The 16337-nt window shown below is 41.2% G+C and overlaps 1 protein-coding gene across 1 annotated transcript in view; it reads left to right on the top strand.

The window, feature by feature from the left end:
- LOC148033093 (uncharacterized) overlaps window positions 1–14995 on the top strand; it is a 28717-nt gene extending 13722 nt beyond the window's left edge. Inside the window, exons 2-9 of the mRNA XM_087683821.1 lie at window positions 5827–5888; window positions 6170–6224; window positions 7542–7640; window positions 11781–11867; window positions 13413–13529; window positions 14278–14370; window positions 14449–14479; window positions 14641–14995. Of these exons, the coding sequence (XP_087539947.1) occupies window positions 5827–5888; window positions 6170–6224; window positions 7542–7640; window positions 11781–11867; window positions 13413–13529; window positions 14278–14370; window positions 14449–14479; window positions 14641–14843 (747 nt within the window). The 3' untranslated portion in view covers window positions 14844–14995. The remainder of the gene's footprint in view (window positions 1–5826; window positions 5889–6169; window positions 6225–7541; window positions 7641–11780; window positions 11868–13412; window positions 13530–14277; window positions 14371–14448; window positions 14480–14640) is intronic.
- The last annotated feature ends 1342 nt before the right edge of the window (window positions 14996–16337 follow it).

Raw genomic sequence — 16337 nt, 5'->3', positions numbered from 1 at the left:
TACGAGGTTGTCCGCTTATGGAAGGCTAGGAATGCCTCCGCCATTGTCGAGTTGATGCAGGGCTTATTGCCTGAGTTTCATTCTCAGCTTTAGCATTTTGACTTAGCGTCAGAGTGATGGGCACACTTGACTGACCGTTATGCGGCTCGAGATAGGACTCGTCGTATTAATCTTGACCATGAGCTTTAGCTTTTCAAAATCACTGACCAGGATGACTTGAAAGTCAAGTTGGCTGGGTATCGGCGTCTCCTTGTTGAATTCTCCACTACGGGGACTCCCAAGTCCTCTGACGATCAGGTCATATTGTTCCTAAATAAACTCCCCAAGAAATACTTCAATTTTGTGGAAAAAATAGTTTTCAAAGTCTATTATGCCTACATTCTATGAATTTGAGTGTCAGCTGTTGTGTTACGTATGGTTGTTCGATCAATTTCATATGAATTTCTCTTCAAAGGGGGCTGTTCTTGCTCATTCTCAGAAAGGGCAACAAGGGAAGGACAAACCAAACCAAACCTCCACTCAAAATCAAAATCAAACTCAAAAGCTAAATCAATCTAGGGATTCTCAAGGAAACTCCTAGTCACAACTCAAACCTGGGTAGCAGAATGTATCTAAAAAGAATAGGTATTGTCAACATTGTCAAAAGGCTGGCCATTTTGATGACGAGTGTCGATCAAAGGCACGAGGCACAGTGCCAAAACCTAAGTCTCAGACCCCCGCCCCTTAGTCGGGCAACCCCATCAGGGGAGGCAGGGTGATGGCAAGGGGCAATTTAAAGGTTAGACTCACACTGCCACCGCACAGTCATCTCAGTCGACAATGTTCTCAACTCCAAAGGGCTTGTTTGACTCGTCTGTAGAGGCCCATATCGTCTCCATACAGACATCAAATGCGAGTCTTGTCCAGATCTGAGTTGCCTCCCGACGAGTTTAGTGCAGAGGCCCACTCGTCACAACCGAGTACTTCAGCTTCAGTTTGGATTATGGAGAGTGGAGCTACACATCACATGATTCTTATAGAGGATATTTTCCGTACCCAAGCCCCTGCAGCCGGGCGGGTCCGTATAAGAAATAACTCCTCGGTCAAGATTCAAACTCAAGGTTGCGTCAGTTTTGCCATTGACAAGGTTTCGGATTTGGCTTCGTTGGACAATGTATATCATGTCCCTCAGCTTGGGGTGAACTTGTTATTTGTTCAGTAGCTTTGTTGGTTGGGGAGAGCAGTTTTCTTTACAGCGACCACAGTCAAGGTCCTTGACTCTCTGACTGGTTTAGTGATTGCTCGCGGTGAGGCATAATCTAATGGCCTATACCACATGACACACTTTTTGACCGAGCCGACTATCGAAGGCTCCGTGTTCCATAGCTTCCAGGCCTTAGCCACATCTCGGGAGCCTATGCACAATGAGCGTCTTTGGCATTTTCTGGCATCTTGGTTATGACTCACTTTATGAGTTGTCACTCCATGAGTTGGTTAAGGGCCTTCCACGTCTGAAGCTAGCTCGAGATGTCTGTAAAGCTTGTTAGCTCGAGAAGCAGTACCGTACTCCATTTCCTCGGCAGTCTACACATAGAGCTGAGGAGCCTCTTAGATTGATTCACGTTGATCTTTGTGGGCCAACATCCACTACCGCTTTGAATGGCGCGCTGTACTTCTTTTTGATAGTGGATGATCTGTCTCGATACATGTGGGTGTACTTCCTCAAGCATAAGTCAGATGCTTTCATATATTTTTTTGCTTGGGTGTTGCTGATTCATAACCAGACTGGTCGTCGTGTTGGGTGCATGAGGAGTGATAGCGGTGGTGAGTTTATCTCCCACGAGTTTTCCGAGTTTCTACAGAAGCATGGCATTTCTCGCCAGCTCACCTCTACCAACTTCCCCTCTCAGAATGGAGTCGTAGAGTGTAGGAACCGCACAGTCATGGAAATGACACACTCTATGCTATTCACAGTAGAGCTTCCTGAGCGCCTTTGGGTCGAGACTATTAACACTTTGGTGTACATCCTCAACCGGTGCCCGACTGCGGCTCTTCCTCAGAAGATCCCATATGAGGTATTTTTTGGCTCTCAGCCTGTTATTTTCCACTTCAGAGTCTTCGGGTATCGTGTGTACACCCACATGCTTGATGACAAGATAGATAAGCTTACCACTTCAGATCAAACACGGCCAGTGGCCACACCTCTTGATCCTATTGTCCACTTGTCGAAGGATACCCTAGGACAGCCCTTCGATGCACACCCCTATCGTTCTATTGTAGGAAAACTTCTTTGGTTAATTCACACTAGGCTAGATTTAGCTTACTCAGTTAGCATACTTAGTCAGTATTTCATAACACCTAGGATGTCACATTGGATTGCATGTCTTCGTGTGTTGCATTATTTGCGGTGTGCTTTTTCTTATGGCCTGACATATGGCTCTGGTTATGTTTACAGGGGTATACTGATTCTGATTGGGTAGAAGATCCTGACACTCGGCGTTCCCATGGTGGCTACCTCTTTACCTTGGGGCACGGCTCCCATTTCTTGGTCCAGCCGTATGCAGGAGACGGTGGCGGCTTCCACGGTTGAGGTTGAGTACCGAGCTCTCTTTGATGGCACCACGGAGGCCATCTATTTGAGGAGTTTACTGGCGGCGCTTCACTTTCCATGTGACTCTCCCACAGTTGTCTATTGTGACAACCAAAGTGCCATTGCCCTTGCGGGCAACCCAATCATCACACCACGGACACGGCATTTGAGAGTCCACTTCCACTTTTCCAGAGAGCAGGTTGAGGTAGGCACTATTCGCCTAGAGTTTGTGCCTTTATCAGATAATTTTGCAGATATCTTGACCAAAGCGGTCAACCGGCCGGTTCTTCAGTACCTCCTACCTTGGATCGGCTTGGGTACACCCTCCCCTATTTCTTCAACTTGACGGGGAGAGGGTGCTTCCCTCTTGCTTTTCCTTCCAGTTTGAGAGGGGGCGGCTCCTCTTGATCGTGACAATGATGATGCTTACAGTTTTTTAGACATTAGATTCACTTATTCTTTTGTATTGTATTATGGGCATCTGTAACTTCATCCGTACTATCAGGATGGCCTGATTGTAAAAGGAAACTTGGACAAGTGAACACTTCCCTTGCGAGGGCACTGTCCCAGTGGCACCGTTGCATAGCATATTGCATGAGCATGACATCTTGCATCTCCCTTTGCATTACCCTATGCATTGGCATTCTTTTCATGTTAACTAGCATCTGTGTGCATTTATCTCTTTTCGGTCTTTTGGAGTGGTCGACTTTAGGATCCACCATATTCATAGCATAACACATGGCAGTTTTCCTAAAGGTAGTTTCCCAACCCTTGCTTGCTTGCTTGTCTTGCTAAGCTTACTGTTTTTTTTGCTTCTCACATATTTAACACATGATTGGCACATACACTCACTTTTATCATCCTTAGGCACTTATCCCCGTCAGTGCAAGGGATTGGCTTGCTAGTTTTGTGAATAACTTGGGTTTAAAACTCTCTTTATCTTTTTCTATCTGCCACTTAATCGCCCGCTGCCCCTATATTACTTATGTATTTTCAAAACACTTTTCAAAAAAAAAAAAAAAAGTCCATTGCTGATTCCATCCGCCTTTGTAGGCCTTGGTAGGCCCTTCGGCAGCCAACGAGCACCCTTGGTCTAATGCCTTGATCTCTCTGGGGAGATCACTTGGGCTCCCTTGGTAAGATATCCATCGCCTCTGTAGTCTTGGTAGGCCACTGGGCAGCCGATGTGCACCTTTTGTTCGATGCCTTGGCTGCTTTGGGATGGGACACGTTGGGGTAAATCAAAATTTTGGCTGGCCTACTTTTCTCTCTCTATTTTGGGCCTGAGAGGGGGTATTGTGCTAGGAAATGCACTTAGCCACTTAAACAGCCCCAAAACATGCTTATTTTAGGCTTATTTTAGCCGAAACCCTAAAATGGGGAGCGGATCGAGAAAGTTAAGTGGGAGAGGATCTAGAACCCTAATTTTCTATAAATTGGCAGCCAGCTCTCCACTCTTTTACAATCTCGTTTTTGCAGGTTTCAGGTGTTACCAGCTTGCTGCCCACACCCCGGTCATAGAGGACATCTCAGCCCTTGATGTCCATCACTGTTCCCTACAGTCTGGTGCCTATTTCCAGCCCTCCACACGCTAATTGCTGCTGTTTCTGCCGGGCGACTGACTGCTGCTCATCTGCACTGCTGTCATATAGCCTGCCACGCCAGCAAACTGCCGTGTTTGCAGGCTCCAGCTGCTGCCCTGATAGTTATCTCTCTCCAGTCTGCAGTCGCTGCAGTCTTTCTCTCTCCTGCAGGCTGTCTTGTCTGCGTTTTCAGTCTTTCTCTCTCTTGCAGGCTCCGTTTTTAGTCTTTCTCTCTCCTGCAAGCCGTCTTCTTGCGTTTTTAGTCTCTCTTTCCTATAGGCTCTGTTTTTAGCCTTTCTTTCTCCTCATTGTTGTCTGCATCAGATCCAGCTTCTCACTACTGCGTTTGCTGGTGTTCGACATCCGGAGGCTGCCTTGCTGCGATTCGGGATCCGTTTGGAGTACAACACACTCTCTAGCTCATTACCCCTGCCTTGATCCTAGAGATACAGGAGTTCGAGGTTTAGTATTCATTCAGTGCATAGTGTGTTTGCTGCATGAGCATCGTATTATTAGTAGTTGTATCATTTCATTTATTCACTGTGCTCATTGTCTCTGAGTTACTCTAACCCTAACCCTAACTGTGTTCTTTTTATTAGTCTGTGCTTTGTCATACGGTTTCTGTTTATGTTTTTGTGTTAGGGTATTTTTCTTTACACCTGGAAGCAGAATTGGGGAAGATTGAGGAACAAGAGAGGGTCTTAGACAGATATGGCAGAGCCAAGGGCAGCCGATTTGATGGCAGAAGTAAATGTGGCAGCTAGCTTTTGTTTTTGGGAGGGAGCAAAAAGTAAATATGTAAAAGTAGCGAATTAAACACCACATGTCAAACAAATGACGAAATGTTACCTATGATAGGCTAAACGTAGTGTACTGCAAAATGAATAATCACTAAATGTAACGAAAAAAAGGAATGAAATGTGGTGAGCAGGAAAAATCTTCTCGTAGCAGACTGAGAAATGGTGGCAATGAGATGGGAAGTCCAAGGGCGGAAGCAGTATGTGTCAGGTAGAAAAAGCAGGAGGCAGGAAGTGGTGATGGAAGTAGAATGAGGTCATAGCTTTAGCAGCATGCCTGCAAAAGATCTGAAACAAAATTTCATGATTATAAATTTCAGAACAGCAGATAGCAGGCTGATCTGGACAACACAAACTGTGCTGCTTGCAAATAACCCTGTTCCAAAAACTCTAAGATATGAAGTGTCTGAATTTAAATGTTGCTGTTAATTTGGGGTCTGTGGGTTCATGTGCCTGCAGGTGTGTCTTTGCATCTACCCCATCAAATACACCAGGTAGTAACGTTGTATGAGCTGTCAAGCTGTGTCAACATGTTTTTTAGGTTGTCTAAATAGGCTGAGTAGATCTGGTTGAAAGCATTTGGTAGCCATGCCATTTATTATTGGAAAAGCATTGGCCTATGATTTCCCCTCAAAGAGAAACTCTTGCCCTCACTATGTCAGCTGTGCAATTGCACCCCATGTATTACTTGTGCCTTTGTGAAACTTTCTCAAGAATCTGTGCAATGGTTGATTACCACCTCCATGTAAGAATAACCGGGGAAATATGAGTTTGGTATCTTCAGTTTGATTGCCAGAATCTTCTGTTGGTTTGGCAGTATCTTTTCCAGAATCTTGGCTTTGGAGTTCACGTTGGGTTTGTTGTTTTATTGTGACAGATGCTGAATGGATTCTTGATTTGGATCCACATAAACCTTGGACCATGGGGCCCTGTAGCACTGTAAGTGCCTTAGTAGGAAAACACTATAAATTGATCATGCAAAGGTTGCATAGTAAGCGAGTTTCTCCAATCATAATGAGTCCCCACGTATGAAAGATTGACCATGTGGAGTGCATATGTATTAGTCTTTTTGACAAGTAATTATTGTGTAGTTGGTTCTCACTTAAGCATTAGGCTTGCTTTGAGAGAGGGCCATTCTGTAGTCTTTTCTAGATTCCTTGATTGATTTGCAGTAGTTGAGCTGACAACTGCTTTTGCACCCTTCTTTTGGTTGCCTACAGAGCCTTAGCCTATATACCTTTGACTGTATTTGCAGTTCCAGGATCAATCTTAACGGTATGTGTTAATCTCTACCATTCTTTCCCATAAATCTCCTTAATGCACCCAGCAGGATCTACATTTCAAGTTTGCAGCAGTTGCAGAATCAGTTCAATAAATAAAACATGCATTTTAAATGTTCAAACTAATCAGTATCACATTTCTTTATGTATCTAGCAGCATCTACATCTTGAGTTTCCAGCATCTATCAGTTCAACAAATTACATGATCCTCTTTATTGGGTACACTGGAACCTGGCGGTTGATCAGCAAAAATCTCCTCCTGTAATATGCCCTTAAGAAAGCTGATTTAATGTCCATCTGATACACTGGCTAATGATGATGTGCTGCTAGAGAGAGGACCATCCTTATAGCAGACATTTGGGTGGTTGGTGCCAGTGGCTTTGCATAATTCAAACTCGGCCTCTGAGCAAATCCCTTGGCAACAAGCCTAGCCTTATGCTTATCCAAGGATCCATCAGCATGATACTTGGTCTTGTAGACCTATTGAACACCAATAAACCCTCCAAGGCGATGCGAAATGAAGTCCAGAGTCTGATTCCACTCAATGGAGTGAAGCTCCTGTTGTATAGGTCGGTTTGAAGTCTGTTGAGTAGAACCTATTGTGGTGGTAGGTATGAAGTCTCTTGAGTAGAGCCTATTGTGGTGGTAGGCTTCTGATCCTTCAAAATCTTGGTCATATGGGCATAGTTCACACAAAGTGAATACCCTTGCTCTTGTTGTTAATGCTATAGATGTGCCGGTCGCCGAGTTCCATTGATTGATGTCTTTGGAAAAGAATTGACGTTGGAATCTTGTATAAGCTGCTAGAACCATCAAGGGATAGACATAGAATGCTCTTGTGAATGAGGTGAGGGAACCTTAAGAACCCTTGTAGCTCATATTTGGAGGTCTCCTCCAACACCAAAATTTGAGTGCCCCTTTAAAGTTGGGGATAAGAGCCAAGGGAGCCATTGATGGAAGGTGTTGGGTTGGGAGAGAAGGAAGGTATGGAATAGGGAAAAGAGGAGGTAATTGAGAAGGGAGGGGTGGGACATTGATAACCAATCGGGAAGGGGAGTTGAATGAAGAGGAAGAAGAGGGACCACCTAAAGAAGATGTACCATGTGATGAAAAAGAGATTAGAGGTTGTCTGAGCACTGCAAGAACTGAGACTTGCTGGCATTTGGGATTTTCTATTTTGCAGCTTCCCTTTTCATGTTTCCCTTTGATTATGTGCCTTGTTTCGGTTTGTAGTTCTAGAAGTTGAATGAATTAAATCATGACTTTGTTAGAGTATTGTGAAATGTGTCAGTTCTTTTTCTGTATATCACAGATTGGAGGTGGTTATCTCTTTGGCTTTCCAGTTGGGTTCTTGGCAGACTCAATTGGAGCTACTTTTGGAGCAACTGCAGCTTACCTTGTGGGAAAGACTGTGAGTTTTCAGCCCTTGTGGACTTTAGACTTAATTATTTGAAGGCTGAAATTTGAATGACGAGTACTCATAGGTTTCCGAGATGATTTACTAGGATGATCTAATTGTATGTTGACAAAAAACAATTACAATATGTATAGCATGCATTTGTTGGGTAATAGCATGTAACATCAATTTTGGCTCCTCTTGAGTGGAGCAGTACCTCAATAACTTTGTTGAATGACTGACTTCATAAATATGTGGAAAGCATACTAACACAGGGCGACCATTTTCTAGGTTCCCGTCCTAGTCCTATCCCATTCTAGTACTGTCCCAGTCCTGTCCCCATGATACAGCCCCTCTCATGGTGAGAAGGGGAGGCAATTCCTGTTTCTGTCCCTGTTCACCAGATCTGTTCCATTTTACTATGCTAGAAACCTTATGATTGAATTTCTCGAGGATTGCAATAGAAGAGGGAAAGGTAAAATTGAAGTGTCTAGAACAGTGAAGATTTAACTCAAAAAGGCTGGGCGAAATGGGGATAGCAAACATGAACAGGCAGCCACACACGTGGGAGCTTGAGCACACTCTTATGGCTGAGATGTAATCACACAATCAACTGATACCTGATGAGAAAAGAGATTTTCTATTTATAGAGCTGGGTGTTTAACTATTTGTGCTAGTGGAGCTAGGGGGCTCCATAATAATGAATGTTGCTATGGAGTCGAGTAAAGTCTTGGTGGAGAGATCCACACATTGATGCTGTTAAGCTAAAAAAGATGCATTACACATTAAATTTTCATGAGCTCATTAAAACAGCCCCAACTTGTCTTTTAGGGATCATTCATAGAGGCCTAGCTCTTCTTTGTCTCATATTCCTTCACAAGGTACATCTTAGTTGGGGCACTCCATTGATGAGACTAATCACCTCTCAATTGAGGAAAGACTATCCACTTAGGAAACATCTGAAAGTTCAAGTTCTTTAAAATCAAGCGTGGGGGCAGGTTTCTACAAGCCATTTGTGTGTGATTATGTCTATATAGCTCCTTCAATTATGTAGGGACTGATTGTAAGTCACCATGGAGACCCACATTGGTACGAGTATGGACTAGAAGAAAACTCTATGATCAAAGATGTTCCACAAGGTAATCCTTTATCTTTTGTTTCATTTGAGTTTGGGTTTGGTGCTTCACATTCATCGTCACATTTCCGGCCTTCCCTCCCACTTTCATTTCATGTTTAGATTTCTCTACATTCAATCTAGGGCCCTATTTTAGACCTACCATAGTTTTTTGTGTCTTAGTTCATGTTGTCTTTGATGCACATTTAGACTTAAAATGATGTACATCTAGGTTTTAAGCCATCACTAGACACTAAGAGGTGTACGACTTTGTACCTTGGTGCTTTGTCATCGGACATGCCACCCACACACTATGCAGCTCCTCCATATCCGCAAGTGCGTCACTCTATCCTGTGGTCCTATTATGTGGGGAATCCCCCTCCTGCACACTATACTACCCTCCTTGGTTGCTAAATTGCACAAACCCTCTTTTTGTGCCAATGAACCATCTCTTTAATTGAAGGATTCTAGGAGCGGAAGGAATCACCTATACCAAATTGAGACTTTGTCCCACCCTCCCCAATTGCTCCTAAACATGAACCATGGTTTGATGTTGATGCTCAGTCTCCTTTGAAGGAAAAAGAGAGTGGTAAAGTCCAATAATCACAAATACCTTTCTAGCATTACTCGCCTAAAAAGAATAGGTTTTGTACATTTTTCCAAAGACTTAGCCATGTAGGTGACAATTGTCGCTCAAAGGCCAAGGTATTAGACCCATACCCAAACTCTCCCCATCCACAGATAAGGGTATTCTACCTACGCCAAGGATAACTCTAATACCAATTCTCAAACCAACCTTAGTGCCTTTTTGGCGATCATAGTGCCACTCCAAGGTGGTTGAGAGAAGGGGTCTTGTCCTGCACAAGAATCCAAATATCTATTGAGGGAATCAGAGGACCAATAGGACCAAATGGTTAAGGAAAGAAAACTGCTCTAGCCACATTCAAGAGAGAGAGGTAGATCCATGCATTATATTGATAGAAAGCAGTTAGAAAGGCTTAGAATTGGGGGTAGCAATGAAAGTGTGAGAAGCTTCTGTAGTAGACTCTAGAAACACAAAACATAAAGAACACTGCAAATAACAAAAGAAATCAAGAAGAATATGCCCGGAAAATGGAATCTGTATACCATAGCACAAGACTGTACAAAAATTGGGCTCCAAGTCACTCGTAGTGGGGATAGTCTCCCTCTCTCCACAAAGAAGGAATTGTGGTGAATAATTGAGGAGGAGGGAGCCTACCGACTAGTTGGGCAGTCCACACATGACATGAGATGTAACATTTTGATCATCATTGGATCTTTTAAGGAGATTCACTTGAGCAAATTCCATGAAAGAATAACTGCGATTCCCACATAACCCTACGATGGATCTTGTAGGATGGTAGGAGAGCTAGGAGCTCTTCCTTACATGTTGAGATTATTTTTTATTTTAACTTTTTAAATTATCCATGATGTGATATACCATGGATCAGCTGTATTTGGGTCGTTTTGGCCCTTAATAGATGTTAGTATAACTCAAATTGGTAGGATGGTAGGAATTTTGGTTAACCATGATGAGATATACCATGAACTAGTTGTACTCATCAGTTTGGTCTCATATGCCATTTTGGCCTCTAGGAGATATCAATATACCCTTCTTTCCTCTGAGGGCATTAAATGTGGCATGACTTCTTGGAAATGGGGCATACATTTTTGTGAAATGTGACTTGGGCCCTTTGATGGACAATGTGAGCAGCCAGAGTGGGTCTCATCAGGCAAATTTGTTTTCTTTTCTCTTATTTGAAGAGTGTGGTCAAGAAGAACAGAAACAGTGTTTTTGACAATGTCTGTCATGTGGAGATCATTTAGAAGGGCCATTGATGGGCTTGTTCCTCTCTGATGGGTGGAGTCATCTTGGTAGAGTAGATGAAGAGGGAGAAGAAGCCTGCTCTAATACCATGAAGGCAATCCAAAACTGGACAGAGGGAGGGAGGAGGAAACATAAAAAATTAGAGGAAAGTGCATTGCTCAGTGTGCCTATGTATGGACAAAATTGGGACACCATATGCCACATAAATTAAAGTGTTAATTGATTAATGTGATGTTTATGGGGAAACATTAGATTTGTGATTGTGGTATATTATAGAATACCAATTTTGCTTTGACTGATTCTATTATTCAAGAGTGATCACCTGGTGACCTGGGCTTTTCACTTGAAACTAGAGAAGTTAATGCACAACAAAAATTTGGTCCTACAGTGACAAGCTGTGCTATAAGTTAACTGTTAGATGGTGGACGCCAATGTTATAGTCTTATGCGTATGTTCGACTGAATACAAGACAGATCATTTTTATGAGAAAAACAAGATATGCCAGATCAGTAAGGCGTGTGAATGTAATGCCATGCCTGTGTGCAACGTCTGGCATTTTCCTAGTGTGGTAGCTTGGAGTTCAATCACTCCAGTGACCAGCCCGAGGCAAGGTAGGGCCTGCCTTGTTTGGACCAGATAATCTCATTATCTGATCCCAACAAAGCAGGCCTCCTTTAAGTAGTGACCTCAAAGATCAAAACAAAGTCTCAAATTATTGCAAGTCTTGAAACTTAATGATATATTAGTTTATTCATTTCAGTGTTCTGAAATTCCTTTCTGACAATCTAGGTTTAATTTAATTTAATTTAATTTAATTTGTCTAGCCTCTTTTAAGTAGTGACTTTGAAGATCAAAACAAAAGTCTCAAGTCATTGTAAGTCTTGAAACTTGACGATCTATTAGTTTATTCATTTCAATATTCTAAAATTCCTTTCTGACAAGCTAGATTTTAAATGATTTTTTCAATCCAATAGATTTGAGATCAGGCATACAACTTTCCTCACATCAAATGGCTCTTAGCCCTTGTTTATATTTAACCACAGACAACTAAACAACTCGCACCTGAACTTATGTCTTGTGGAAAGTGTGTGTGTTTTCAAAGTTCTTCACTTTGTTTCTTGTTGTCAAACATTTGATGTCATTGCATATCTGCATGGTTCTGATCACAGCTGCATTATTTTTGTTTTTGTAGATTGGCAGGCCACTTGTAAATGCTAAGCTTAAAGACTATCCGCAATTCCAAGTTATATCACTTGCAGTTCAGCGCTCTGGATTTAAGGTTTGATATCAAGGATCTGCAAGTGTCTTCTTTGCAACATTTCAAGCTTTTAAGTAGCACTTTTGTGCTGATGGATGCTTCTTCAGTGGTATAATTAATCATTTGACTGGAAACTCAGTTCAAGCAAAGAAAAAAAGTAGTATGTTCACAGGTTGATGTTATGTTCCTTTAATGAGACTGATTTGTATCATGAGTTTTTTATTTTACTTGAGATTAAGCTTATTTTTGAGCTTGTACCATAAAACATGATCTTACTGCATTGTGGGTGTCAGAAAACAGTCTGTTTATAACAAGAACTGCTCTGAACATAACCTCTCTAAGAGAGCATTTTCTTAAATATTTTCTTTTCTTAGATTTTATTCCTTAGCAGTCCAAATGTCCCGACCTGTTCATAGCTGGAATAGATTCTGGGCTGTCTACTATATTGCAGTACCCAATGGTAGACGGTTGCATTTGTTTCATGGACTTTAGATCTGCTTTACAGATAGGATGAATATCTATGGTTCACACTAGTGAACCTTTGGGATGTAAAAAAATCTTTCTACCATCTGGATTCTAGAAGAGTGAATTACCATTGAAACAACGAGCTTGTGGTTGGAATGTTGGGTGGGTGCACTGCTTGTGAGACAATCCTTTGTAAACAGGAGTGTTGCATTGGCTTCTTTTGGAAGATGCTCCAACTATCAAGAGAATAGTCTGTTATATGCTTTGGTCTTGTCTGACTGTGAAGTGTAGGATACACTGGCGAGTTTCTTGATAATCCGTAGTGCGGGTAGAAAGTTTCGCAAGGCTGGATTACTTTCTCCTCCATTGCCAATTTTCTTACTCTTCATCACTTGGACAAGGTATTTGGATCATCTACACTTTGGTAGGGATGATTTTCCTTATTTAGGCTCTCTTCATAGTCTCTTCAAGGATCCTATAATATTGATACTCTTTCTTAGAATCATTTGAAGCTGTTTTACAATCTTTTTCTAATACAAGATGTCTCATTCCAAGGCATCTGTGACTAGATTATAGCATTTTTGAATCCAACAAGGCGTCCCTCTACAGAACAGAAGAGTGCTTTTGTGATACAGATTAGTAGTTTCACAGAAGTAGAAGTGTGTGGGTGTCTGTGTGTGCATGCATACACCTTATCTTTGTCTCTTTTTGAAGACATACTGGCTTCTTGTTGTATTACTTTATAATACAGAGGAATGCCGACATGGGGTGAAAGAGGGGTGAAAATCCAACATGGTGTACAAGTGAAATAGTTCCCAAGGCTATTTCATGTAAAAAGTCCCAAGCTTAATTTCAAAGGCCAGTAATGCTTGCCAGTAAGAAAAAAATGTCTATACGTATTCCTTGTGTATGTACATTCGTATGTACATATGCAGATACATAGATGCATACATACATATATTTAATACAGCATCTACAAGTACATATGTTAAGTACCAGAGTACAAGAGACCACATTTTTTTACATGTGCCTATGAGAGAGAAAAAAGAAGAAAGGGAAGAGCAGCTCTTGGGTCACTAATCCATTTTGTGGCTCTTGCAGATTGTCTTACTTCTTCGGTTGGTGCCATTGGTTCCTTTCAACGTCTTGAATTATCTGCTCTCCATCACACCGGTTACCATTGGAAAGTACATGCTTGCCTCCTGGATTGGCATGATGGTGGGTGATCTGGCTTGATGTTTCTGGTTTTTGTCTTATGTGGCATGTTTGTAGTTTTCCCGTGTGTGACTGAAAGCTTATCTGGATGGCATAAGAGGGAAGATAAAAAAAGGTATTTTATTAAGCTGGTCATATGCATGTTTAATTTATCGTGAGCTGTAGGATAAGATAGGTGACGACAACATGAATTTTCTTGAGGGGGTTGCTATATGAATGTTTTCTGCCGTGAAAACAATGGTCCCTCAACATACACCACATGTTCAGATCAAAGATAGTGGAAAATACTTTGTATTAAGTTGGGCCTGCAGTTTTCCAACAATTTGTTAGAAATGTCAGCTATAGGTGATCCCTCCCCCCCCCTTTGATTTGTTGTCACTTGGTTTGTTTCTGAACATAAGTTTTGAAAGGTCTAATCAAAATCATAACTGGAGCCTGGATACATACTTCCAAGAATGGTTTATGTTCTTTAGGAAATCAAATTGATCTGCATTGAAAATGGCAATTTTTATGTCCATTTGGTTTAGCATCCCAGGCCTATAGATTAGTTGTGCTTGATTAACTTTTCTCTATTTCTCCTCTTTTGACAGCAGTCATGTCTCTGGGAATGCTGTTGTTGTGTCACTACCACTTGCCCATTTTTTGACCTGCAGGGCCGTGTCTTGTGCACATGCATGATCTGTGTTTTACAGTTTTGAAATATTTTACTCCTGATATCTATCTTCATTAGTGAGCAAATCTTATTTTGCAGCCAATGACTGCAGCGCTTGTATATGTCGGGACTACTATCAAGGACCTATCTGATATCAGTCATCATTGGGGCCATTTCTCAACTTTCGAGTGGGTAAGTTCTTTGCATGTAGCTGAATTTGGGTTTGGTTCATTGGGGTTGATTATAAATGTTGAGTTTTTTGTTTTGCAGATTCTTTTAACTATTGGTCTTGCAGTTTCTGGTAAATATTATTTGCCATTTAATGTGCTGTCTTGTTTCACCATTAAAGCCCTCCAAATCACAGGAAAAATGTTGTCTATTCTGGGAATTTTAAATTTTGAGACCCAGGATGCTTTTTGGACACACAGGGCAATTGACTTTGGTACTGGTTGCTTAATGCAGGAATATTGTTAGTATTTGTTTCTCGCATAGCGAGGAGATCCCTTGACAAAGCTATGTTGGAGATTGAGACAGAAAGCACAAGTCTTCTGGTGAATGCATCCCAAAATGGGGGGACCTCAGATTTGTGCCAGCCTTTGATGATCCGAGTCGACTGTTTGGAGGATGCTGATGACAAAAAATTTCCACATCCTCCTTTATACTAAATAAGTAAACAAATCGCCTCAGCAAACAAGGGGTTACACAGCCAGAAATGTACATAATGCTTTTGTATATTCACTCTGAAAAGTTGTAAAAAGTAAAGCAGCATTCTTGTTAATCTAATCCAGTGTTTACTCCATTCTGTGTCTTGCTTTAGTCTTTCTTCCGACAAGTTTGCAAGGCTTGCTGGGACTCAAGTTCCTGTGTGGAGCTTTGCACTTCCTGATGTGATGCACAGCGAAATGACCAATGTATTATTGGATTTTGTCTAAAAAGTAAAAATAAAGAATGAGAAAATACAGTTTTAGCATCTGATATAGGCACGTTTTATGGGGCAATACTTAATTATATGATGTGGGAAACCCCTAAGGGGGTGAAAGCCAACCATGAGGCAGAAAGAGAGAAATATTACAAACTATGTTTACTTTATCTAAGATAAAGTACATGCAAACAGGGAAATATAAAAGTCAAACGTTTTGTCACATTTAGGGGAAGATCTACAATATCAAATGTCATTGACTAGGGTGACTAGCTATAATCCAGAAGTATTAAGCTTATATATGTGTAGAGCCCATTGAGCATACTTTCCATGCAAAATAAATTGGTGAGAGAAGGATTAGACTGAAAACACCTTTATTGGTTGAGGTAAGACTATTGCTAAGTAATGAGGTCTTGCAAAGGAGTGCCATCTTTCTCGAAATTCATGTACGGTAAATTGTCATGCAATGTGAGAATAGCAAAAGGATTTCAGATTGAAGAGAGCCATGCCTTTGTCAGTCCCATAATGCTTTTTGTATTAATTGAAGAAAGGCATGGTTAAGTGAAGTGATGAATATGTTTGCATCCTAACATGTGCTAGGAAATAATACTATAGGGACATGAAATGTTCAATCAAGTATGAAGAAAAGCAACAATGCCCATGTCCCACAACACTAATTCTAATATCTTCTTGGGATATGAACTAGTTTAAGGTAAGTCGCATTTTGGTAGTAAGACTTGAGTTTAAACTAGTTCATAGTAGAATGTATGAAGAACGTTACAATAGATTCATAGCAGAATGTGTGAAGAATGTTACAATAGAGGTAGAAGGGAAGCATAATTTACATGCCTTTTTGTTACCTTGTTGTGCTTACTAAGGTGTGAAAGTTTATTATTTTCCTTTCACACATTGCATGGCTTACTTTTGCTTTCTTGGCCTAGCCCCTTGTCACAATTTTACATCAAAATCAATCAATTTAGTTGAGGATTGGTTGCATAATAGAGTTGCAATGGTGGTTTTGATGGTTGAGAGTTGCATGTGTTGCAAGGTTTTTTGCAATGTTCTCATATATTGTAGTAGATCAAATGTCCCCATCTGTTAAGAAAGATACTAATGAGAGATGGATTTGGGCATAGAGAAATTAAGGGGTAGTTATTGATAAGGAAGAGATTAATGAATAAAAAGATACTAATGAGAGATGGATTTGGGCATAGAGAAATTTAGGGGTAGTTATTGATAA

This window comes from Lygodium microphyllum, chromosome 8 (assembly GCF_053477565.2).
Source record: "Lygodium microphyllum isolate KBCC chromosome 8, Lygodium_microphyllum_v1.1.10, whole genome shotgun sequence".
NCBI classification, from domain to species: domain Eukaryota; kingdom Viridiplantae; phylum Streptophyta; class Polypodiopsida; order Schizaeales; family Lygodiaceae; genus Lygodium; species Lygodium microphyllum.
This window is presented reverse-complemented; position numbering and strand designations above follow the sequence as displayed.